The 26,151-nt window shown below is 42.2% G+C and overlaps 1 protein-coding gene across 3 annotated transcripts; it reads right to left on the bottom strand.

The window, feature by feature from the left end:
* Positions 1-4,594: 4,594 nt before the first annotated feature.
* Positions 4,595-17,825, bottom strand: SPSB1 (splA/ryanodine receptor domain and SOCS box containing 1). 3 transcript variants are annotated; one of them, XM_033922861.1, is made up of 3 exons: positions 17,681-17,825; positions 8,511-9,328; positions 4,595-6,401 (listed from the first exon to the last, which is right to left on the bottom strand). In XM_033922861.1, the coding sequence occupies exons 2-3, from the start codon at positions 9,202-9,204 to the stop codon at positions 6,271-6,273; spliced, it is 825 nt and encodes a 274-aa protein (XP_033778752.1). In that variant the 5' UTR covers positions 9,205-9,328; positions 17,681-17,825; the 3' UTR covers positions 4,595-6,270. The 3 variants fall into 3 exon arrangements, with proteins under 3 accessions (XP_033778752.1, XP_033778755.1, XP_033778754.1); XM_033922864.1 differs by lacking the exon at positions 17,681-17,825 and adding an exon at positions 17,621-17,664; XM_033922863.1 differs by lacking the exon at positions 17,681-17,825 and adding an exon at positions 17,473-17,604.
* Positions 17,826-26,151: the final 8,326 nt, after the last annotated feature.

Raw genomic sequence — 26,151 nt, 5'->3', positions numbered from 1 at the left:
CGTCCAGTTGAATAACTTTACGCTGTCCCTGAAGGTTAACTCGCCTCTCAGATGATTCCCCCTCAGCTTCTTCAAAGGAGCTCATATCCATAGGAGCTCCTGTCAGCAGGCTCTGTGATGGACTACTTGCCTCAGGGGAAGACAAGACCCCGACCTCCGGGGTTACCTTACCCCTTGGAGAGCTGCTTAGCTGAGGTTGCGGGGGCGGCGCCCTAACGTCGGGGCTCAACGATGTCTCCAATCCCGGAGGAATCTCCACGGCCTCACTGACGCCGCTACTCCTCTGCGGGCCTCCCTCCGACGCCGAAAAAATACCCTGCATCCGCCTGATGAGTTCCCCGATGTCACCAGCCGCGGGGGTGGCCGTGGGCCGCGAGGCACCAGCGGTGCTACGGCCCCTCCGTTTAGGCATCGGGTAAGTAAAAGAACCACTTGAGAATTGTTTGAAAATGTTTTAAGGAAAATCCTCAGAGCGGCATCTCAGCACGTCCAGCCAAACGCCATCTTGGCCTCAGGAAATTTATTAGTAACAATATACCGAGAGAGATTTGCATATAATGGAGGTGACAGGCATACAAATCTGCTCCATGCATATTAATTTAGGGCTATCCCCAAAACCCAACTGGCCTGGTGGTCCTTCAGGACAGGGTTGGGAACCACTGATCTTGACTTTAATTCTAAAAGTTTTACATGAGGTTGTTCCCCCCCCCCCCCCCCCACACACACACTCCTTCCTTTGGAAGCATTCCTGAGAATGTATCACCCCTCTTATGTTTACCACTCACCGGAGAAATTTATATTGGGTGTTTCCTCTTTTACACAAGTTTGATTGGATGATTAGAGGCCTTGATCATGTGACATATAAATATTGTAAATAAATAAATATGATGTTTTATGTGGAGAGTTTCAGCAAGCCTTTCACTAAGATGAAAAAAGGCTTTTTACAGGGTGAGATAACAGATGGAGCTAAGGATTTGGAGATTGCCGCCCCCCATTTATGAAGCTGTGTTAGGGTTGTTGTTTTTTTTATTGACGGCTGATTTTACTGCTGCAGCTGGTGATAAACAACCTAGTACTATAGATAGTGCAATACTGTATATACGTTTTGGAAATAAATACATTTAAATAAAGACCTTTCAGGCTCACCGTAATACATTGCTGGGAAATCTTTCACTGTAGCTCTGGTAGGAAGCTCTCTTTGGCAGCCATACAAATGTTAAGAGCATTAACAGTAAATCTGAGAGGCTGAGAGCTTTCCAAAAATACCATGGCTTAAGAGTGCATTTATTTTTGTGGCATTCAGTATTGCACTCATGAATGTTCACCCACCAAAACTTCAACAGAGCAGAACTAGGATATTTCCCCATACACCATTTAAAAATATTAAATTCTTGTGTCATCGCAGAACAAAACTCATTCAGCATGTGTTTAGCAAACCTGCCATACCCTAACTCTATTATCTCCCAGGACTCAACCACAACAACCCTGCAAATAAGAGTATTACACCAGATCCAGGCACCTTCTGGTTTTGTCCTATGGCATGCATAGATGTAGCTCTGATTGTTCCAAGGGGGTTCCAAAGAAAATCAAAAATACCCTTGCCATTGAGCAGGCTTCCTGTTTTCTTTTCACTGTGTCATACCTTGACACTGCAATGTGTGTGTGCTTAGAGCACAAGTCAAGAAAATAAGACAGAAAAATGATTTGTGAGTGAACCCAGCTGTGTAGCTATCACTACAGGTGACTAAAATGCTACTGTCAGGAAGCAGTACTCATACAGTTCTGGCTATGGAGATTCACCACTGGCTCCAATAAAGTTGACCCAGTCCTCGGTTTACACCACTGCATGCAGGGACTTATAGTTCTGATTTTTTTGCCATTGCATTCCCTAAGGAAAGCAGGACATACTTCCCCCCCAAAAAAAAAACATACCCTCCTTATCACAGCTCAATAAACTGGTGCTCATACCCCCAGCATACTGACACACACTGTAGCTGATGGGAAACCAGAGTGCCTCTAGTCCAGGGTTCTCAAAGTCCCTCTTTGAGGGCCGCAATCCAGTTGGGTTTTCAGGATTTCCCCAATGAATATGCATTGAAGCAGTGCATGCACATAGATCTTATGCATATTCATTGGGGAAATCCTGAAAACCCAACTGGATTGAAGCCCTCAAAGAGGGACTTTGAGACCCCTGCTCTAGTCCAACTCATTACTGATCCTCATGAACTTGGTAGACATCCACCCACTGCCTCCCTTAGTGAGAGGGACTTAGAAAGACCTGTAATGTGCTATAAGGAAGAATGCAAAAATGTAATTTTATGAATTCATGAAGAAAGGACAAAAAGAAAATCCAACCACTCTACACTAAAAATACAGTGAATTGAAGACAAAGAAAGATACTGCAGACAGATTGTTGCATATAAAATGAACCACTTTATATAAAATATGGAACCCAACACTGCTTCAATTGTTTTGCAGGTTATCATTATCGCCTATGTACACAACATATTGTGCGTCCTTTATTACCACCACTTTTTGGGACCCCTGAGGAAGACTGTTTGTTCGAAACACGGACCATGTTGGGTCCCATATTTTATATAAAGTGGTTCATTTATACTCAACAATCTGTCTGCAGTATCTTTCTTTGTCTTCAGTTTACTAAGAATTCATGAAAGCATGGGGCAGGCCTGTGGGAGTTCCCATGGAGATGAGTAGATAGCAGATGGGCACAATGAATGGGCCATTTGGCCTATGTTTCTATAAAAAGGACACTTTCTTTCACTTCTGGTTTTCAAAAAATCTTTATTACAGCTGGACAAAGCATGATGTGAAAGTAAAGCTATAATTCCAGTAGCCAGGGCAATCTCTGCAAGAACCCTTCCCTTCTAATTCTTGTTTTGACTGGTTCTGAGAGAAGGAACAGTTTTTCATAAGTTTGTACACTGTTATGTAAACTTAGCACTATAAAAATGATTAATGGCAGCAAGAGTTGGTGCATGCAAGTCACTGCCTTTGACCATCCCTAGAGTGAATGCTCAGAACTGCAAGTTTTAGTGATATAGCAAGGCCAGATGATCTCAAAACATCATCTGGGACCATAACCAAGACCCAAAAGGTTCAGGCCTGCGTTTGCAGCATGCTGTACATCAGCAGACTCTATATCAGTGGTTCCCAACCCTGTCCTGGAGGACCCCCAGGCCAGTCAGGTTTTGAGGATAGCCCTAATGAATATGAATGAGAGAGATCTGCATACAATGGAGGTGACAGGCATGTAAATCTGCTCCATGCATATTCATTAGGGCTATCCTGAAAACCCGACTGGCCTGGGGGTCCACCAGGACAAGGTTGGGAACCACTGCTCTATATCATTTAGTAAAATGGGAACATACCTGAAGGAAGAGCTGGTTAGTGGGTGGAAGTAAGGTACTGGGCTAAACAGAAAGGATCTATTAAAAATAGTGGGTGCGTGGGAGGCGAGGTGGTAGGAGCTATAAATTTGTGTAACCGAAGGTTCATATGGCAAACAAATGGAAAGGCTAGATATGTCCTTCAAACAAGGTCTCCACTCCCTGTTTGTTCTACATAATAATTTTTTTTTTCCAAATAAGTTTTTATTAACATTTTAGAACAAGAAGACACAATCAATAAATATTTCAAATAAAATAAGAAAAAAAAAATCATAATACAGAGAATACCCTCAGGAAACCTTGGTGTAACAAAATGGAACCAACCCCTAATATGCGATTCTTACTGCCAAGTAAACACCAAACAACCCATAAAATAAAGATGAAGAAGATAGCTAATACTTAAAAAAAATAAAAAATGCACCACTGGTCTATCAACTATGTCATCTTATAACCCAAAAGGGAGAAAAAAACATTAAAAACAAAAATCCCCCTCCCACCCTAAACCCATTACGCCCTGTTCCACATAATCTTAATTGCCACTGTGGCAAAACTACAGAAAGCCTCGGGGCAGCAGTAGTTGGGAACTTTTTTTAAAAATAATTCTTGTTAAAGTCACTGAAGGTTGAGAAACCATTTGTCAGATTCTACTCTGACTTTCCTGCTGTCAATAAGAAAAAGCAGGAAAAAAAACCCTACCAGAGCAGAGCATGCTGTACTCTTCATTATAGAATCCAACTGGCATCTGGCAACCTTTGCTGCAACTGGATGTGAAAGGATATAAATCAATATCCCTATTCATCCTCGGTGCCCAAGTCTTGCACTTCCCCTCCCCAGTTTTAAAGGCACTGTACTTGCCACCCTCCACTACTAGTGTCTGTAATAGAAACTGCAGTAATCCCAACACTCCATGTTTTTTTAATGTAAAAGACACCAAACAAAAGACAATTCAAGATAGCATGGGACAAGCAGAGGAGATCTTTGGGAAGTGGTGAAGGGAATTCAAACAGACTGGGATTGATGGGCATTGTACCAAATAGTAAAGCACATGTTTATAAGTATTCTGTCCATTCCTGTATCCAGTAACTATCTTCCCTTCTGGACTCTACCCAGACCTCCCCCTACCAAAAGAGGCTCTGTTCCCAGGCATCAGAGTGGTCAAACACAAGAAAAATATTCTGCACACCATGCAAGATAGAATAAACTTTATTTGTCAAGAAGTACGAGCATTAACACAAAAGGACATTTTAAAAAGGACATTCAAGTAACAGGTGGAAGAGGGGAAATTAAGGAAGAGAGAGTGGCTAGATGTTACTAGCAATTTAAGATATGCTCTCTTCCTCAGATAGGTGGAAGACTCTATATGCAGTTTCAAGGTAACAAGTTAAAATATACTGTGTAAAATTCTAAAATGTCCTGTACCATTCTCAAAGCGTCTCAGCTAAAGTGAAACCCGGCATAACTCTCAGATTATGAGCAGGGATGGGCAACTACAGTACTCAAGGGTCACAACCTGGTCATTTTCAAGATTCTCACAATGAATTTGCATGAGATTTCTATTTGCATATAATGGAAGTCATGCATGCAAATCACTTGTTCATATTCATTGTGGGAATCTTGAAAATCTGACTGGGTTGTGGCTCTCGAGGACCCTGGTTGCCCACATGGGGCTCTGAAAAAACCTAGACATTTAAAATCAAACAAGTACCCCACACAGCTGCCTATAAACAAATTACAGGTCTGCACATTTGCACATGAAAAGATGATCACTCATTACCCCAGATCCATCCATCCACTGTGCTTAACAGATTATAAAGCACTGCTTGCTCCCAAGAGTAAGAGCCCAAAAAATGTGTGGCTAGACCTTGCGAACAGGTTGCTGTGAAGGACAAGAGCTCTGGCACAGCTCACTCCCAACCCTGAGCTAGGTAATCTGCCCTTATTCTGCTAAGAAATCCAGCTCCTAAATCTGATGCATATAATGTATACTGTCCTATGACATTTCAACACCAAATTACACAAACACTTAGTGGACCCGATGCTGTCAGGTGCATCTCATCCACATCAAGGAATTAAAAAGGTGTCCAAATAGACCAGGATTTACACCCCCTCCCTCCAACTAGCATACAGAAGTGGTACAAGCAGCACACATAGATGGATAAAACACGTTCATACATGATTATTGTCTTTGAAGAGCTTTAGGCTGAAGTGCTCTCACCCTTTATTTCCCCCCCCCCCTTATTTATTCAGATAACCCTTTCTTAGAATAGGCTTTGTTATAGGAATTCTGTATCCAGCTTCCCTCCCCCACCTCACAGTTGTTCCAGCCAGTTTCATCATCTGTTACTCATCTACTCAACCAACTCTTCAAAATTGTGCCATTACCTAGAGATACAAAGGGATTCAGCAATTCTAAATTCACAGCTGGGCTGAAACTATCATCCTTTCCCAAAATCCAGAAATCTCTGCAGCGACAAATAATTATCTTTCAAGAGGAAACCTGGGGAGTGGTGAAAGGCTTCTTATGGGCCCTTGTCACAAAGAAAATGGTCTTGGATCAGTCAAGAGCAATGGTATCCCAGCACCAATGAAACAGGCAACATTAAATCTAGTTCTGGAAGGGAGTTTTAAAAATCAACCCCTAGGATAAAAGGCAGATAGAGCAGGTATCTACGAACAGTCACTTGGATAAGACTGAAAGTCAACTTCCTCAGCCTCTGGCAACCGTCATGTGAACTGCAAAATGCAGGTACACAAAAGTGAGCAGAAGGTCCAGTTTTATCCAGCTGCACGACATGTGCCATTAGCCTGGAGATTAAAGATGGTGCCCAATGGATGGCCAACAGTTCAGCCTGGTTCCTGTGAATTATAACTGATACAGAAGATAGCTCTTGAGGGACATTGGCAGAGGAAGTGCACAAATGTCATTCAGTCTCTCTTTGCCCAATGCCTGTCTCACAGACCGCCGGCACAGATCCATGAGGGGTAGCGGTTCCGCTGTAAGAAATGAAAAAACAGCTTTAGCACACAGAAAAGAGAAAAGACCACACTACGAACAGAAACCCAATGCCACTAGCTACAACCAAGAAATGTGTGCATAAAAGTCCATACCATTAACAGTTTTCCCCTACGGCACACCTAAACTTACCAAGCCTCCTCCCTCCTCTCCAAATACACTGCACCCTAGCTCCCAGGACCCTCCGCCAATATTGAGACCTTTCCCTCCCCAAACAGGTCTGTTCAAGCACCTTACTTCTGACCTGGGATTTATCCGTTGCATAACACATTTTGAACAAAAGCAAATGCATTCCTTCTCCAGCCTCACCAATCTCTCTTCCCTTGTTTGTCCCTATCGCAGTCCTACCACTCTTTTCTTGCTACCCCCTGCCCCTCCCTTCCTTAGACTCTCCTCCAAACCCAACTGATTCAGTTAACTTTATTGGCCAACTTCATCAGTGTTGCCAAAGTAAATTAGAACGACAATGTGTCTCTCTTGAGGCACATTGCTTGCAATCTCAGACTTGTATCTTGCAGGTCCCCTGTAATGACCTCATGGAGCACGGGTTAGAAGTTACTATTTTTGAACAAGGTATGAGGCTGATTCAGGGAGAAAGCCATGACCTTTCTTCACAAAAAAAAGGGTGGTGGGTACACGAAGAACCCGCAAACCAAACAATTGCTTTCTAACAGGTAATAGGTGTCAATTTAAAATGAGAGGAAAAAGGATCTCAGAAACTGATGAAATAACAAGGATTTAAGTCTGAGACTTATCAGTTCCAGATTTCAATTATATCTATTTGTTGGCTTTTCATGCCATCTCGTGTATTGGGTTAGTGTTGTTACATGAAGAACTCTCCCATCCTGTGCAGAGACAAACAAACTTAAGCACAGAGGCTTTGTAGTTCTGAGAATGGAAAATGAGAGTTGGAGGTGAAGTGGAGTGGAAACAGATTGGAGGAGCCTTGTGGTTTGTATTTTCTGTTTCCCTGCAACAAATGGAGTGTATGTATGTATGTGGCGGGGGTGGGGATAAAACCTTTGCTTCTTTACAACAGAATAGAAACTAAATGTCTATAAAGCTAACACTCATTTGGGATAAAACAAATGAATAGCCACATTTCTCATTGACTTTCTATGGACAGTAACAATGCAACAAGATGTACAGGTAGCACAGAACAAGGGAGAAATGGACACCACATGAGGCATCAAGTGGTATACAGCAGGATTGCGTGTTTTCTTCCCTCATGCCTATAACAGGGCCTAATTCCATGTCAAGTTATTCATTAATCACGGCCACCTTATGCTTGGTAGCAAAGGCTTGAAAGGCTGTTTGTTGCCAAGATGGAATTTGGATATACAGTATACCCCCGCGAATCGCAGACTCAGTCTTTCGTGGTATTTTCTGACCGCCTCTTCCTGGTATTAAAGTCAGGCTACACCAGTCAGGAGCCACTTTGACACGCCAGATAGCGTGTCAAAGCAGCTCCTGATCGGTGTAGCCTGGCTTTAGTTCCCGGAAGAGGCAGTTGGAAAATACTAAAAATGATCCCGCACCCGATTTCCAGCACCCACCGGCGCCCCGGCTGCCCTCTCCTGCCTCCGAACCGCTTCTAAACCGCATTTGCAGTTTTTCAAAATCCAGGAACCCCCGCAAATTTCAGGGGAGTACTGTACATCTACCCAGATGGTGGGGAACCTAAAGGACAACACCAAAACTGGACTTCGGTAAGGAGCTCAAGCTTCTACAGCTGCGTTATACCCTGCCTTGTGGTGAGGGCAGACTGGACAGGTCAGCTGATCTTTTTTGTACCATCACTGCCATGCAGACACCATTTCTGAACCCCGCTCCTGGTCAGTCAGGTTTTCAGGCTTGCCAATGATCATGCATGAGAAGTTTGCATACACTAGAGACCCAGCACATATTTATTACAGAAATCCTGAAAAATCAGTGGATTAGGTGTGCCTCCTGGATAGGATGAGAAGCAAAGCAACTTTGGGGAAAAATGTTTCTGGCAGATGAAGAAATAAGCAACAAGTTTCCAAATTCTATCTGAACAGCTTGTACTGAACAGCACAACCACTCAAGTCACCAGAACAGCTACTTACGGTCAAGTCCGTTCACATATCGCATTTGGATCTCACAGTGACCCCACACGGCACTCACAACTGGGTATAGTTTCTTCCCCTTGAGTCCATGAAAAGCCACACCCATATACTGACCATCCACAATGAAACTCAGTGTTCCCTCATCCATGTCCAGCACCACCAGGAAGGAATCTGGCACAATAAAGCTTTCATCCACCTCTAGGAATGCAGGGTACGTTCTGCTGGGCTGGTTCTTTTTGTCGTGGTACAGTTTGTTTCGCCCCAGGTCCCAGCCCCAGGACTCACTATTATTTCCTATCAGGGTTGTGTATCCCAGAGAATACAAAGGTGCCTCTGCCGTGGCCACACCCACAACCGCATGGGTACCTCGTTCGCGCATTACCCAGGAGATTTCCCAGACATGCAGACCATGCGTGAAGCCCACCCTGCCACGGATAGCATCTGTGCTCTGTGCTACAGGATGCCTGTGGAAGATAAGCTGGTTGTCATTCTTCACAAAGACGTTGGGTGAACGGTCATTGTTGTTCCACGAGTGCTGCAATTGGACCTCCAGAGATGCAGGCGGCATGTCCAACAGCAGTTCCAGCCTTGGTGGCCTGCAGTAATCCAGCTTCTGTAACACCTCCTTAAACGGCCTGTATGCAGGATCCCTCAAGTCCACTGTTTTAATTCCACCTGGCACTTTCTGACCCATGTTCTGCTGCAATGTCCTTTATATAGTTCCTGGGGAAAACTGTTGCCAATCCAGTCCTTCCAACGGTAAGCAGGGCTCCTGCAGCTGTTCAGAAACCCTTAGGATGTGGGCAAGTCAGGGTTGCCTAATGGAGACAAAGAGAAAGCATTAGCCCCAAACCTTGTACAACATGAAGCCTGCTTACAGGAGACCAAGGCATGAGGGCAGCTGCACACAACTGCGCCAATCATCTCCAAATGGATGGGTCAGGCAAGAACATACATGTCACAATAGCCTCCTCTCTATAACCAAATGCCAGAGGTCTTACAAACAGCAAGCAAAGGTGGGTTATTTGATCATTTCCAAAAAATATTTCTAGCTGCTATACTTATAGGGCCTATCGTTTGCCATGCTACTGGGCTCAGCTCGTATTCATTCCTCCATGCAGTCCATGAGAATCATCCCTCTGTTGCTATCCTTCCCTTTAATCTGTTCTATTCATCTTATATGTGAATTTTCATCCTTGTTGCCCATCATTTGCCATGCCATGCTCAGTACCCAAAACATGTACATAGGAATTTTTACTCTTGCTTTTCCTCCTTAAATTTGTTGTTCTGTATATCTGCTGTATGTGAAGTTGTAACCTTTTTGCTAAACCTCTACTGTGTATATAAACTGTTCTGGGCTCTTCTGGGAAGACAGGCTAGAAATTTGACTCAATAAAATAAACATGAAAAGGAAAGGAGATAGAGGTTTAATGCACTGCCATTCTGTGGTTACAATCCAAAGTGGTTTACATTTACATCATACAGATAAGTTATATCGTACCTGGGGCAATGAAGGGTTAAGCGACTTGCCCAGGGTCACAAGAAGCTGCAGTAGGAATTGAACCTTGTTCCCTCCACTCCATCTGCAAATACCTTTACAAGCCTGCCTGTCTCTGTAGACCACAACATGGGTCACTCAGACCTCAGAAAGGGACAATTCATCATGACTGTGATAAAACGGCCACATTGAATTGCCCTCTTCCATTGTTGCCACCGACACAGGAGCAGGGAGAAGTGCTGGCAGATTGTGGCTAGGGAGGAGACCGTGATGAAGTGTCCCCTTTAAGGAGCAGGGAGAAGTGCCGGCAGGCTGGATACAGGGAGGCGAGAGGGAGGGCATTGCCTGAGAGGTCCCGAATCATAAGTCATCCCCTTCTGGGAGAGGTGCTGGCAGATTGAGGCATCATGGCCATTTCATAGCAGGACAACGGCTCATTGCTGAAATGGCCCCGATGAATTGTCCTAGACCTCTCGGACCTAGGGCCAGCCTAAGGATACCCAATGCCTTGGGGAATTTTCAGCCTGTGTTCCCCCTTTCCTGAGGCAGCCCAAGACCCTAACTGCCTTATACTCCAGTATCTCACATGCACGGCTCTGTAAACTTTATCAAGTGCCGATCCCTCTGTGCACTGCTCTCCTTAGAGCCATTTGATGCCCAATCTATAACAGTCAAACTAAACTCCCCCCTCCACCCAATGGATTCAACCCAGAGCAGAATTACACCACTAGCTGAAAGCTGTTGAATCTAATTGAGCACAAACAAAAAAAGGTCACACTTGAAATCACCCAGAGGCTAACAGCCTACAGAAAGGTCTTCACAAGAGTATCCGTCCTGGAAAGCATTGATCCATTCACAGTCCTCCTACTTTCAGAAGGGCCTGGGAATGGGGTTGAGCGAGTTTAACCCAGTGTGAGGACGTTCTTTGAAAGGCTCCCAGAGAGCAGTTGATGAGCAATGAATAAAACCCATACAGAACCTGTGGGCCAGATGTGCTCTATTCCAGAGACAGCAGGTGTGTCCTGGTGATGTTGGTAATGCCAAAAGCTTGTGTTGGTAGTGTTTAAGCATTCTGGGCCAGGGCCAGAGTTGCTAAAATCCCTGTTACGTGGGCTACAATGGGTGACAGTGATTACTATGACACAAAGTCTTTGTATGTGTATGCAATATTATTGGCCACTGCAGTATTTTTCTCCTGCTCTTCTCCTGGGACCTTTGAAGTAGCCTGATTTTAACTTCTCTACTATGGCATCAGTCTTTCATGGTGCATTGTGGCTTAATGGAAGCAGCTGGGCCATGGCACAGAATGGGATGGGACTTGATATACAATTCAAGTTTATGCCATTTTGTGGCCAGTGTTAGAGGGTCTGCTGCAGCCACACAAGCGCTGTGCAGTGTGACTGGTTGTTCTGGGCTGTGGGGGAGGCCCTGACAGTTTGTTGGCTTTCTCTATTTGAAAGAGTTGTGCTTGTGTTCTTGCCAGCTCAGGAAAACCACTGAGCCCAGAGCAACACAACCATGACCAAACCTTTCCAAGGGAATCCCAATGCATCGACAGGCCTCTTCCAGCAAAAACAAGAAACTGGATCATGATCTACTCTCTTCAGAACCCATCTACAAGTGGTCATATGGACTTCTCCAAGGGTACAATTCAGGATCTGAATAATTTCTTTATAGGTCTTTTGTAGGCCGCTTTCATGTCTCACTTCTAGGAAGAAGGGGTCAGACTGTAGCCCACTGTGCAGGAAACATTAAACATGGGGTTAGAGCTGTAGTACTGCAAGGGGCCACAGATACAGGTGTCAGAACGGTTACCCAGAAAAAAAAGCCAGGGCAAGGACAGGCCAGAATTCAAGAAAAGGCAAGAGTTCCCAATGGAAGTGAGAAGTCATCCCTAGAATCACAGCAAAGGCCCAACAGTTTCCCAAGAGCCATGCTTTAACCTGGAAACTGATGCAAGCCTGGCTGGTCTTTCCTAAATTTCTAGGCAAGGCCTAAACCCATAATGTATCAAACACCAGCATTAGAGAATTCTGAAGACTATAGTGCGACAGCGGAGAACAGGTTGAAATCTTATGTCAGGTACCACGAGGCCATTCCACACTGGGTGAGAGGGAAGGATTGACTGGGGAAATTCAAATATTAGTTAACCAAGTAAAAACCTGATGTGTGCTTTCCTTGAACTAATTAAAAAAGTTATGTACTGTAAATCTCTTGCCAATGCTTCTCCTCTCTCTCCTGAGAGACCAGGAAGCCAAAGCCCTGGGTCTCAGAAACCAAGGCAGGTAAGCAGCAGTCAGTGGAAGAAATATATTATCTATATACTTTTCACTCCTGAAAAAAGTAAAGGATTTTAAGCTCTTCCTACAGTGAGATATCAGCATAGACAGCTAAAGAGCAGAGCAGAGCCCCAGGCAGGCATTAGACCACAGGTGTCAAAGTCGGTCCTCGAGGGCCAGAATCCAGTCGGGTTTTCAGGATTTCCCCAATGAATCTGCATGAGATCTATTTGCATGCACTGCTTTCAATGCATATTCATTGGGGAAATCCTGAAAACCCAACTGGATTCCGGCCCTCGAGGAGGGACTTTGACACCCCTGCATTAGACCATACACGCAGGGCCCTTGCATGAATATACAGCACAAACGTGAAAAGTTTTAAAAAACTTTTATTTTGCATCATTTTTATTTTTCCTTACATTCCGCTTCCCATTCTAATTATCTTTTATTGTGCTCTAATATGGTTTCTTCCCCCCCCTCCTCACCATTCTTGGAATTTTGTTATATCTTTTTTTTTCTTTATCTTAATAATTGTTTACTCAGGTACTTTAGCTAGATTGTGAGCCTTCGGGACAGATAGGGAAGTCTTAAGTACCTGTATTTTATTGTAACTGATTAGATCTGTAATATGCTTAAACCGTATATCAAATATTAATAAAACAAACTTAGAAATATGGACTTTTTATCATTAAAAAAATGAAAGATGTAGGTCTAATATTCGGGACGGGGAAAAAACCCCATTTTAAAATAGAAAAAAAAAATAATTGGGACCAAAACCTAGAGATCTCATGCATATTCACTGTGGAAATCTTGAAAACATGCCTGGGATGTGGCCCACAAGGACTCTGGTTGTCCATCCGTGTCTTAGGGCTAGGCTAGTGGAGGCAACAGAGCAGGACTGAAGAATAAGGTCTGGAAAGCTGAAGAAAAGGTATTCCAAGATAATGTTATCAGTATTTGCCTTTGGAGTGTAGCACTGATACCCCAGAGGACCTCTACAGATTCCCCATTCTTCTCTATCTTGCTTCTGATAAAATAATACAGAATCAGCCAAGGCTTTAGGAGAGTCAATATAATAAGCTGGAGAGTGAAGGAATCTCTTAGTTGTGATCTATTTAAACAGCGCCTGATACTCAAAACTCTGGTGCTACAGGCAAGAGCACAAATGCCATAGCACATGAAAAACACTGAAAACCAGCCCCCCACCATGCCCAAAGCGAATTGATGCAAACTTTATGCACACTAGTCACTAGTAAAATGAAAACAAGGGGGAGGGGGGGAGGAACGTGCGACGCTTACGTACAAGAGTTTCACTTCCCACAAACCTCCTATGTGCTGGTATCAGACAAAACAGGAAATGCAGGAGCACATCAACACCCTTTCCTTGCATCATGAACTATAATGTCCCCCAAAATTTTTGTAGTTTAAATCCCCCTCACAAAATTATACAATTACAAAGAGTAACACTAAAAGTTTAACATGGTGTTATAACTACAAAGTCTTCAGCCGCTGTAGAGGTTTCTACTGTGGCCCGGAGCGCTAAATGCTTCAACTCATAGAATTCCTAACCTTCGGAGCATTTAGCGCCTTGGCCCATGGTACAAACCTCTACCATGGCTTAGTAAAAGGGGACCATAGTGAATTCCACCAGAAGCAGATGTTCAAATATGTAGGTTGCTTCCAATATTTTGTAATAGTTTGACAAGCCATTGCTATCATGTAATTATAGAGTCTTTGTCGAGCTCGTCCTTCTCTATTTTCCTTAAAATCAGAAGGAAAAATAAAGTAGCATATGTTAAAGGGAGACTTTAAATGCTAATTATCAGATTTTTTTTTGGGGGGGAGGGGTTGAGAAAGTATACAAATAGTGTTGTTGCAGGCCCCAAAACCCCCCAGAAGCCTTTTCTTGGAAGGGCTGGTGGACAACTGGGGTATATCAAACACTAGGCAGGTTTGGACAGTACAGAGCACACCATGAAGAACAAGAACCAGAGTCAGATGAAGCCTGTGTTCTTTCCTGTAGTGTGGAAGCCTCTCTGACAAAATAGCTCAGGGTGGTTTTCCCTAGTAGAGTTGCTAGCAAAGAAAATGCAGTAACAGGAAGCCCTCATATATGTGAGGAGGCTTCGGGTTTTCTGTTTGCTGAAGCTTCTTTGCTGCTGTCAAGAAGGGCCTTAGTGGCTCCCTAGCACAAGACAGATACTGGCACAGATTCCAGATCTGGAATAGTCTTACCTAGCAATGACCCTGATTTTCCACCTTCCTACAGCAGGGGTGTCCAATGTCGGTCCTCGAGGGCCGCAATCCAGTCGGGTTTTCAGGATTTCCCCAATGAATATGCATGAGATCTATTAGCATACAATGAAAGCAGTGCATGCAAATAGACCTCATGTATATTCATTGGGGAAATCCTGAAAATCCGACTGGACTGCGGCCCTTGAGGACCGACATTGGACACCCCTGTCCTACAGGAAACCTGCTCATACAGGATACCTTAACCAATAATGTAGGCCTCCTAGACTTGCCCTTCCACAGCAGTTCCACCCTTGCATCCATGTGCTTGATGTAGTCACTTGAAACTTGTATATACAGTAGGAGGGAACCTGGCTCAACATAAAACCTGCTCCCATACCGAGTTAGGCACTATGAATCAACAATAACAAAAAAAGCCCTTGCTTTTTTTTAGGCGAGCTGGAAGTGCTTTTAAGCAGCTCACCTGAGTTTTAGTATCGGTTAAGTTTAGTCTCAGTTAAGACCTCACTGAATGAGAAGAATGCAGAAGGCTCCCTTTAGAAAAAAAACCCAATTCAGCAGTATATATGAATACCTAAATGAATGGATTTTTATTGGGGAGGGGCGACACTAGTACACATTACTGCTTCTGCACTAGCAGAGAGCCCTTTACTCTGACTTTAAGCCAGAATCCTTCAATCCCAGGTTACATTAGGCTAAGCAAGGCACAGGTTCTCAACCCAGTCCTCAGGACACCCAGCCAGTCAGATTTTTGGGATACCCACAATGAACGTGTTTGTTTATTCACTTACATCCCACCCTTGCCCAGGCCGGGTTACAAACTTACATACGGAACTATAACACTGCATCAAACATTACATATACCATCAACAATGCATACTTCCATAATGCAAAACCAAAAGGTACAAACCCTAAAATACATAGGAGACCAGCACATTATCTTATTCTCCTTTTCATCTGGCAGAAAATATGCCATTTCAACAGGTTTTTTTTTTGAAGTTTTGTATATTCTGCTGCCGTTGAATATGAACGCAAATCAGTCACATGCAGCAAATGTAGTGCATGAAAATTTCTCATGAATATTCATTACAAATGTCCTGAAATGCTGACTGGCTAGGTGTGTCCCAAGGATCACCAATAGCTTCACCAGGTATTTTATAATCCACCAAATTGCCATGGATCAAGGCAGGGTACGAACAAGCATTTGCAATAAACAAAAACATAACTGGAAATCATCTCTGTTGTCTGTGCTAGATGAAGTCCAGTGCTCATTTCTGCTGATTGCACTAGTTGAAAGCTAGCATTTAGCATCTTCTATGCTAGGTAAATGTCGGCATGTATCTAGACTGTGACAGGTAGATGAGAACTAGCACTCAAACTAGGTGGCATCATGCTAAGGCCAGTGCTGCTCCTAGAAAAAGCATTACTGCTAGCTATACTGGTAGTAGGCCAAGACCTCATTATAATAGTTCAAATTAATTATACCAACTAAGCAACCTAATTTTTCTGATATTATGAGAAATTATTTTAGATTATCATTCAGAAGCAGATTATCATTTTCCAGACATCCCCTCTCATAACATGCACAATAACCAACACCCTCGTGCTAATCAGCCCAAGCAAACCTCCAGGACCACAGTCAGTCTCTCTCCTCCACCTCCTGCCTTTTGTTCTAAGTCTCGACTCCCCATCGCATATATGACCTTAACACTATACACTTTGCAAAAGGGAAAGAAACTCATCTTCTTGGTTTTGACTGGCCAGGAGGTAAAGTATTTGGCTATCATTTCTGGTCCCATTACTGTTCCAGCTTTGTGAAGCTATTCAACAGCCCCATCAGTGTGGGATTCCTACTCCTCTAGAGCCCAGGGCATTTCTGCTATTTTGACTGTTCAGATTAAACAGATTAGACATGGTATCATCAGCCCTTTTGGCACACAGGAATCTCTTCTTAGGGTCTTCTGAACCTGGGCATTCTTCCTCAAAGACAAGGAGGGTAACTGCAATCAGTCTCTAGGGTTGTATGATCTCTAAGGCCTATCCTTTTTGGCAGCTTTAATAAACAAGTGCTGGCTGGAATGAAAAACCACCACAGTATTCTTTGCACAGGGTAAAGGGCTGAAAAAGCTGTGGCTTGATCACATCATTTTAAATCCTGTTGATTGTTTTCCCAGTATAGCTTTACTACATAAGGTCAGGCAGAGTGACAAAGACCTTGGAATGTAGGGCCTAATGAGCTCTCTCTTGCCATCTTGGTTAGGTCCCTCGATTGTGGCTTTAGACTGAGCAATGGCCATTTTGGGATCAGCAAGTCTGGCTCTCTGAGGCACATGGAAAGGAAGGCTGAAAGAAAATGCTGAGGCCACCTGGCCCTTCTCAGAGCTAGTTCTGTGTCACTTCAGGTAACTAGTCTTGCTCCTCACTGTGAAGGAGCAGGGGCTGCTACACAGGATAGCCTCCATAAGCTCCAGGCCATGCAGGGGCTCCTTGCACTTCTTGATACTTCAGAACAAATAAATTATGTTGGAAGCTTCCATTTTCAAACCTACTTTGGTAATACTGGCCCAGTACCAAATAACTAAAGGTCAATAAGCAATAGGAAACTGCCAAAAAAGAAACACCTGGGCTTACATATCCGATTATGGCCTTCTCCCACTTGACTTGGTTATTAGGTAAGGCATTGCTGTACTTCTTTTTTGTCCTCACCAAATCTCCAGCTGGACCACAGGTTCTCCCCAAATTATTATTTTGAGTACTAACAAAAACTAGCCCACCATCCCTCCCAAACATGTCAGACAGAGGGAGAACATGAACTTCTAAAACATCAACTGTATTTTCATCACAGAAATGTAGTCGAAATAATATATTATATCAATGAGTTTTCAAATTACAGGAAGGACACTTTAGCAGCAATACTGACAAGCAGATTTACCGGTGGGGAGGAAAAGCAAATCCCACTGGTCTATCAGGACTCAGGGAACCAGATCGACCCTGAATTTGGAACCACGCGGCACCAAATCTCAAAAAGCGAGACCAGAGAGCTGTCATTAAATTCACATGACTAACGCCAAAGGACATACCCGGAGATCCTGAGTCACCCCCACCCCGTGATCTACCAACTCCGCCTTCCCCCATCCTACCTTTCAAACTCACGCCCGAGATCCTCACCATCGGCCCCGCCGATTTCCTTCTCGACGCCCCGCCCTCTCACAGCCCAATTCTCTCCCTCGGCCGCGCCCCGCCCTGTTAGAAAGAGGAAGTTGCGTCGGGAGGGGGGGGCGGAGCTAGACGCCGACGATTTCAAAGACAAGTTCGGGGAAGGTGGGACGCGGGGGCGGGAAGACGGAGAATTGGTCACATTCATAATGAGAGAGTCTCCTCCACCCCCCCATAGATGTTGCGTGTGTCCGGTAAAGCGCATTTAGGAGCGTGCGAAGCGTCTGCTAGACTCCTGCAATGACACTCGTTTAGCCGCGCTTCCATAGACATGTGCGTCGCGTACGCAAGAGTCCGTCAACGTTATGAACGTCTGTGCGCGTTAAGGATACAACCGTTATTACAATTACCTATGCACCGTTTAAAGAACTTTAAATTAATTTTTTTTTGTTTTTTGCAATTTTATCTTTTGAGTTATAATGTGCCAAGAAAAACATCTGCTCCTTTTAGTGTGCCGGAGCTTAAAAAAAAAAAAACCCACAAAAACGTTTGAAAGACACTGTATACATACTCCCTCTCTTACTGCCTTTGACTTTGTGGTGCAAGAAAGACCTCTCTGTGCCTTGTCGTTTTATTTTACTGTGGGATTTTGAAAAGGGATTTTTTCAGATCTTTTCCAGATAAGCCCTGCCAAAAAGTTAACCCCCACCACAGTTTTAGCTAACACCATGCTAAGTGAATACTTGGGGAAAGTGATATACAAGGGGGGGCGGAGCCCCCCCTTGAACCATCCCCCGAGTCATTATTCAAATCATGTGAATAATTTCCTTGGAGGGCTTCAATAGTTTAATAATTTATAAGGTGGCGTGGCTTAAGTTTTCGCCCGTGCACTTTTTGCATTAGTGGTGGCGGGGCTTAAGTTTTCGCCCGTGCACTTTTTGCATTAGTGGTGGCGGGGCTTAAGTTTTCGCCCGTGCACTTTTTGCATTAGTGGCGGGGCTTATCTGGAAAAGACCCGATTTCACCTTTAAACCGCTTTGAATGCAATTTCATAGTGTTTTCTGGGCAAAGTCACGTCCTACATGTGGAGATGGTACATGTGGGAATGTATATACATGTGTACTTCTAAGGTCTGCCTGTACAGTAGTCATGGGAGCCAACTTTTCAAAATGTTTGAGGTGCTCAAAAGCCCTGCCCCACCCCCATAATAATAATAATTGTAATGTTGTTTTTTCCATTCATTTTTCATATATACACACACAATATAATCTTATTAACAATTCAAGTTTATTTTTGTTTTGACATACCGCCTATCAAACCGTCTAGGCAGTGTACATCAAACGTTAGACAGAGACTTTGTACAAAATTAAACTACACTGTATGTGTCTCAACATTCATTCCTACCAGAACACCTGGCCTTGGTCACACATGCAGAACACAGATAAACTCTATGCAAATACGGGACCACAAACTAAAAGTACAATATTCACATTCGAAACCCTAAGATGCCAGACTCTACATGCAGTATAACAACAGAGAAATAGAAATAAATTAAGGTCTTCCTGAACAGTGCAAAATATAGATAGAAGATATAAATTCTCAAAACTGACACATTTCAATCATCTTTACCCAATCTCTGATTGAACTTCCTTTTTGTCTGTGCTCTTAACTGTGTTTCCAGGGCCTTCTTATCCATTTGCTGTTTTTCTCTCGTTCACTTTCTGCCCTACATCAATCTTTCAAAATAGAACAAAACACAAAAGACCCCCCTCTCTCAACAATACTCGGCAAGTTTCTCAAATAATATCATCATATAACATTTAAAGGCAGTGGTCTCAAACTTGCAGCCCGCCAGGTACTGGTTTGAGGTCCTCGGTAAGTTTGTTATAATCACAAAAGTAAAATAAAACAGTTTCTTGATCATATGTCTCTTTAGCTACAAATGACAATATTATTATTAAGACTTAGCCAAAAGGAAAGATTTATAAACTATAAAGAGGTTTTTTTTACCTCATGCAAAATTGTCATTTCTTTAATAAGACATTAACTATTTTTTTTTTCGGAGGCCCTCCAAGTGCCTACAAATCCAAAATGTGGCCCTGCAAAGGGTTTGAGTTTGACACCACTGGTTTAAGGTGACTTACAATAGAAATAATTACAATTTATATAGTGCAGTGAGAGTCTAGAATAGGATAAATGCTATGTAGAAAAACTTGTTAGATAAAGGTATCAATTTTGGAAGATATGAAACAGTCATTAGATATACAGTGTGTCGGATTAAGGTACAGTCAATTGAATAGGTAGAAGAGGATGATTTAAACTTTATGGTATCTGGGGTAAGGAGTTTTATGGTAATTGGAAAATGTATTGTTGAGAGGTAGACCATAGTTCTTGGTTGTTGACAGCGTATATGCTTTCAAAGAAGGGTGACTTTAGTTTCTTTCAAAAATTTGAGGTACAGTAGTCTGGTTCTGTCTTGATGAACATTGGGAGATTTGTTCTAAATCTTTGTGCCAAAGTAGGTGAATAGAGAGTTAAATATGTGCTTGTATTTGATTCCTTTAGGGAGGGAAGTATCAGAAGCAAAGACTTTGGGCTAGATGCACTAAAGTCAGTTGGTAATACCGACTAGATCGCTGTTGGCCGATTCTCTGGACGATTGTGGAACAGTGATCGATGCGATACTAAGTTTGCATGCAAACCCGACAGATCAATCGCTCAGTGAGCGATTGACACATGCGCAGAGCACTAACAGCAGTGACAGGGGAAGCAGCCTCCTGTCACTGCTTTTAGGGCTTCCGTTTGTTTTAATGGTACAGATGTTGTGCTAACCAGTAGTAAGTTTACCATATGGCTAAAAAAAAAAAAAAAAAAAAGGACAGATTGAGATATTTGGGTTTTATTTCCATTGAAAGCAATAGAAGAAAGGAGGATGGATTGAGACATCTGGGCAACCCTAACCATTAGGCTACTTTTCCACTCCCTGAAATGGAAGTTGTCGATTTAATACAACTAGGCAAAATGTCTGAGTGAGCCTTAAAGTACTGACCACAAATGAATTTAATGAAACCTGAAAATGTTGTTTTGTAAAAGATATTCCTTATTTTCTCACTAGACCAGTCCGCACAATGGGTCATATCCCTTCTTGATCAGCAGATAGAAGTAGATAATCTGAACTCTTCCAGTGACATCACCTGGGGATGGGCTGTGAGCCATTTCGTTCTACCAAGGCCACACCAGTGGAGCCAGGAGTACTGCTTAGTCTCTTGGCCCTAGCTTCAGCTCACAGGCTTGGGACATCAAACATTTAGAAGGCAATGACCTAGGGAGCGGGACATTTAAGCAATTGATCAGTTTAATCTGTCGTAACATTGCTGAATTTGCATAGCTTCTTCCTGACATGGCATTCTTCTGGTCCAGTAAAATACAGTCCCACATGCAGGCTCTTGGCAGGGATCTGAACCATGAAGGACAAAAGTATATTAGATCCCTGCAAAAAAACAGCCATTGGAGAAGAATTAAGTTTTGTAGGGGGTTGGAATGGACACTGGGTTGGCTCTGCACACATGGCAGTTATCCTTACTGCAAGAGTAAGAAACGAAAGACAGTATTAAGCTCTGCCAGAGAAAATTGATGATACCACGCTAGTCTTGTGGCAGGCCTGAGAGAATATATGTCTGTGAATAACTACCTATTTTTTTTCTAGCCTTTTTCACTTAACCCATAAATATATTACTTTGGTGACCTGTAACATCATTATACTAATAAGGTTAGTTGAATCTCATACTATGACTCCAGTTATGGTTCAAATTTGAACTTCTTAATAGAAGCTGCAGCTGTCGGTTGAATTGTGAGAGGAAAAGCTGCCTCAATTTGCCTTCCTTATAAAACAGATACTGAAGGCATTTGTCAGGTCTGCTATTACATTATCTGAAGCTAGCTTTTATAATCTTTCTGCAACTGTATTTCAAGACAAAGAGATTGTTTGAAAAACCTTCACACTTCCAGGACAAACAATTTCTGCAACTTTAATTAGACATTCCTTGATGAAATCACCTTCGGTAAAAAGTTTTGCGTGTTTTGCTATCAACTCCGACAAGGCGTAGTTTGCATGCGCTGCCGCTTCACTTTCTTGTGATACTTTAGTAAACATGAACTGTTGTTTTTTCAGTCCCAACTTGAGTTCTTTCAACTTTTCTTGTCTCATTAATCCTTTGTAATTGTCATATTTTGATTTATGCTGTTTATAGTGCCGTTTAATGTTATGTAATAATGCTATTAATGTGCCAAAGTTATATATGAAGCAAATTATTTTTATCTTTTACTTCACAGCAAAAATACTCCAATTCCCACTTTTCTTGGAAATTTCAATGTTCATCAGCAATTTTTTGTTTTGTTTTACTACCACTTAGTTTTGATAAAGACAGTCTGAATACAAAGAGCTAAAATAAATGAGTAATCGTTAACACAAAAAATAAAACATTTCAATAAAAATCAATATATTTTCTTAAATATTAACTTACTGGGCATCCCTCCTGCAGGGGATATGTCAGGGGGGGGGTTTCTGGCAGGAGGGACTGGGCATCCCTCCTGCCAGTGGATGTTTTGGGGAGTGGGGGGTTTCCAGAAGGAGGGACTGGGCATCCCTCCTGCTGGGGGATGTCTTGGGGTGGTGGTGACAGGAGGAATTGGGCACGCCTCCTGCCATGGACATTTTGGGGTAGGGGGCGGTTCACGGGTTCCAGTAGGAGGGATTGGGCATCCCTCCTGCTGGTAGTCTTGGGGGGGGGTTCCCTGCCGCTAAACTGATTGCGACATGGAGATTTCCTTGCTGCGATCAGCTCAGCTCAGCGGCAACCCGATTCTCTAATCAGCATCTGTGACATGGATGCTGGTTAGAGAATCATTGTGTTAGGTGGGCTTAGGTATCTGTCCGTGAGGACAAACGCGATTCTATATATGATGCCCATGTGTGATTCTCAAATGCTGCTTAGGCGGCTTTCGAGACCCGGTGTCCTATACAGAATCTGGCCCATTGTATGAAGGGGACAGGATATGGAAGGAGTGAGATGCTAGACACCATGTGGGCAGCTTGGGGAGATGCTAGATGAGAAGAGGAGGAGAGCCCATATCTGAAGGTATCATATACCCTTGGATTGGCCCTATATGTTATGTTAATCAGGTGGTACTGAAATCAGACATCAGCATTTAACTTAAGACTGTAACTGTTCTTGTAGTATGATCCACACAGGGGTAAATTTTCAGTCAGATTATTTATTTATTGGGATTTATTAATCACTTTTTCATGAAGAGATTCACCCAAAGTTATTTACAATACATTGAATAGTAATCAGGTACTGTTAAGTATTTTAGCCTAAACATTGGATCAAGAAAGCAAAAAATTGTCTCAGGGTTCCACTACACCTAGAGCCAGCCTTGCATCCAGAAGAGGACAGGTGCAAAATGCAGAATGGCAGCACTTGATAATATCGCAAACTCATTCTATTCTTTCAGTTCTTTTTATATCTCACCATGGGGTAGGATAAACCTCAAAAACAGGGACAGATATTAACAGGTGTTACACAACACTCTTCTGCGTCCCATGCTTCAATCATATGTTTAAAAACCTCCCCTGTTTGTTTTTTATTATTTTGTCAAATGGTCCAAAAATATAACAGAAGTCCAAATTTTTTTTTTCTTTTATAGTACTTCGCTTGAAAATTGATCCATATGTTCTCAAAGCAGACAGCAACAGAGTATTGTATTCTTATGGCCTCATGGTATTAAATCTAATTTGACACTTATTCCCTAGCAGGTTGAAGGTTGGAAGATTTTAATGTTATGCTGGATATAATTGCCTAAATGTTCTGGGTTGAGAAAATCCTGTATCTGTGTTCTGCTCACCTCTGTAATAAAGTGAGCTTAAAGATTTGGCTTGCCATTTGACCATTTGAATGGTTGCCTTGAACCTGTATCTGGCTAGAAGGGGCCATTTCCTGAGGTACTTTCATTGCCTGAGACAAAGCCTTGGTAGGAATACATGTCCTTTTAGCACAGCAACTCTAAGAGCTAAGTAAACCTGAATTGTATATCTTTGATTTTGCTTTAGGGAATTGAATCTTATATCTTCCCTTCAGTATTTTGCACTACTTTCAGCTAGTAATTTTTTTAATCCCCTTTTCCGTGAGCTTGATGAGAGTATGCTGCATGCAGGCAATAACCCGGTTGCCTCTCCTGACTTTGGAGGGTCTTTCCCAGATATTACATCTTCGGCTCCGCTGCGCTGTCTACTGGGAGCATGGTGAGAGTATCTTGCATTCATGCTGGTGGAAGAGTGCCATCTAGTGTCAAACACCACATTCACAGAAGGATCAACAAATAAGTTGCATATATTTTTTTTTTTTTTTATTAGACCAAACCAGGGCCTGGTTCACTCAGATTTTGTTGCATAGACTGAATGAGCACAAGTCTGTGTCTGAATTCAAGAAGTCCTGGGATAGGCACATGGAATCTCTCAGAGAGAAAGAGATAATGGTTACTGCAGATGGACAAACTGTATGGGCCATTTGGCCTTTATGTTTCTATGTTTGTTAAGAGATGGTAACATTAACCGCATTTAATAATACATATAATAAACATAGCCTGCATCTTGTATGTTCTGTCTGCAGTTTTTTCTTGTTTTTCGTGTGTTGAAACTGCCCACAGACACAAAGGAGAAGAGCTTAGAGGTCATTTTAAACCAAGGTGCTAGGCTACCAAAGTTCAAAGGTTCAGCTGCTGTGCTTATTTGCAAACAGAGGTTTCAATTATAATGTCCAACATAGGATACAGCTGTAACAAAACATGATTATATACAAAACCAACTAATATATTGTAAAAGACTACACACAAAAACTAGTACAGTACCTTATTTCCACTAACATCTGGTTTGAATATCTTTATGATACCAATCATCGCTGGAGAAATTAAAATCTGATCTAAAACCAGTCCTTTTTAAAGATGCATTCCAATGACTTACTCTCGACTCCCATCTCAGGCTTGGAAGCATACTGGGAGGTTTAATGTGTTCCCTTGTACCCTACCCACTTTACTGTCAATTTTTGTAGTTCACCCCCTAACCTCACTGTCATGTTGTCGTGTAATTTTTCATGAATTTCCCCCCCATTTTAGAACTGTAAGCCGTCTATGTCTCACTGATTGAGTGGGATAGTAAATTTCAATAAACTTGAAACTTTGAATACTGGACCTAGTATCTCATCATATTATATAATGGCCCATATTGGTTCACCTGGCTGCCTTGAAGGAGAAGCAAGTACTGGAATTGTAGAGCTTAAGAACTAACATCACTGTGTCCAAGGAATGTAGTTCACGTTTTATTTATTCATTAGGATTTATTTACTGCCTTTTTGAAGGAGCTCACTCAAGGTGGTGTACAGCAAGAATAAGTCAAACATAAGCAATAGACAATTACAGCAGTTAAAGAAAATATTACAATACAAAGTATGGCATAGTATGGGGTTATAGGATATCGTTTCATTTACTTTTCATTATTTAGAATTAGTCACGAATGTACTTAAAAATTCCTTTTACCTTTTAGAATATGATTGAACTATTATTCATTTATCATTTTTACAAAAAATCTTTTTCTAGTCATTAGAACCTCAAATAATCTACTAAGAGGATGGTATATCATATGATATAAACAGATTTCAGTTCATAGGTCCTCCCATAACATATGTTATCCCAAGTCCGTATTCTGTTCAATTTTGAATAATCATTTATACCAAAACCTCCTTCCCTTAATTTATTACCAACTATTTTATTTTGTTTTGTAATAATTTATTTACTCTTTATTAAAAACTATAGTAAATTAATTGATGGGACTTTCTCTTAATTAATTTAGTGCAATATCATCATTAATCAAATCTTCAATTCATTATAATTTTTTAACATTTGATTATATCACTTTAAAAGTTATTATTCAATTGTATATCAGCAACACTTATCTTTAAAGGCTAATGCTGATCCAACGTTGGTTTGTTAGAATACAACTGCCCGACACTCTACCTTTACATGAGCGTTTCAGTCAACAGACCTTCATCGGGGGAGGTTGTGGTTGATGCGATTTATGTTACAATGTCAACGCAATGTACGATAAAACATTTTGATAGCATAGGATGTAAGCAAAGAAGGAGTATATACGAGGGACCTTCAAAAAGTTTCCTCACTTTTACTTTTTTTACACATTATTTATTAATTATCTCAAAAGCAAATTACATCACTACCTGCAATGTGAGCCGGTTTGCCTGACTGGTCACTTGACATTCTATGATACGGCCTCTTACCACTTCTGCCCCAACCATTTCCCGTGAAAATATGAAAGTGTGGAAACTTTTTGAAGAACCCTCGTAGATACAGGAGACAGAGTAACAGAGGTTAGAAAATAAGAGACAAA

This window comes from Geotrypetes seraphini, chromosome 15, assembly GCF_902459505.1.
Source record: "Geotrypetes seraphini chromosome 15, aGeoSer1.1, whole genome shotgun sequence".
Lineage (NCBI taxonomy): Eukaryota > Metazoa > Chordata > Amphibia > Gymnophiona > Dermophiidae > Geotrypetes > Geotrypetes seraphini.
Note: the sequence above shows the minus strand (reverse complement) of the source record. Positions and strands in the feature narration are given on the sequence as shown.

Bases quoted from the DNA above. Each gene is read 5' to 3' on its own strand.
- SPSB1 (XM_033922861.1), bottom strand. From the start codon at position 9,204: ATGGGTCAGAAAGTGCCAGGTGGAATTAAAACAGTGGACTTGAGGGAT. The intron at 6,402-8,510 runs GTAAGTAGCTGT...CATTTCTTACAG, and splicing joins ATATGTGAACGGACTTGACC to CGGAACCGCTACCCCTCATG.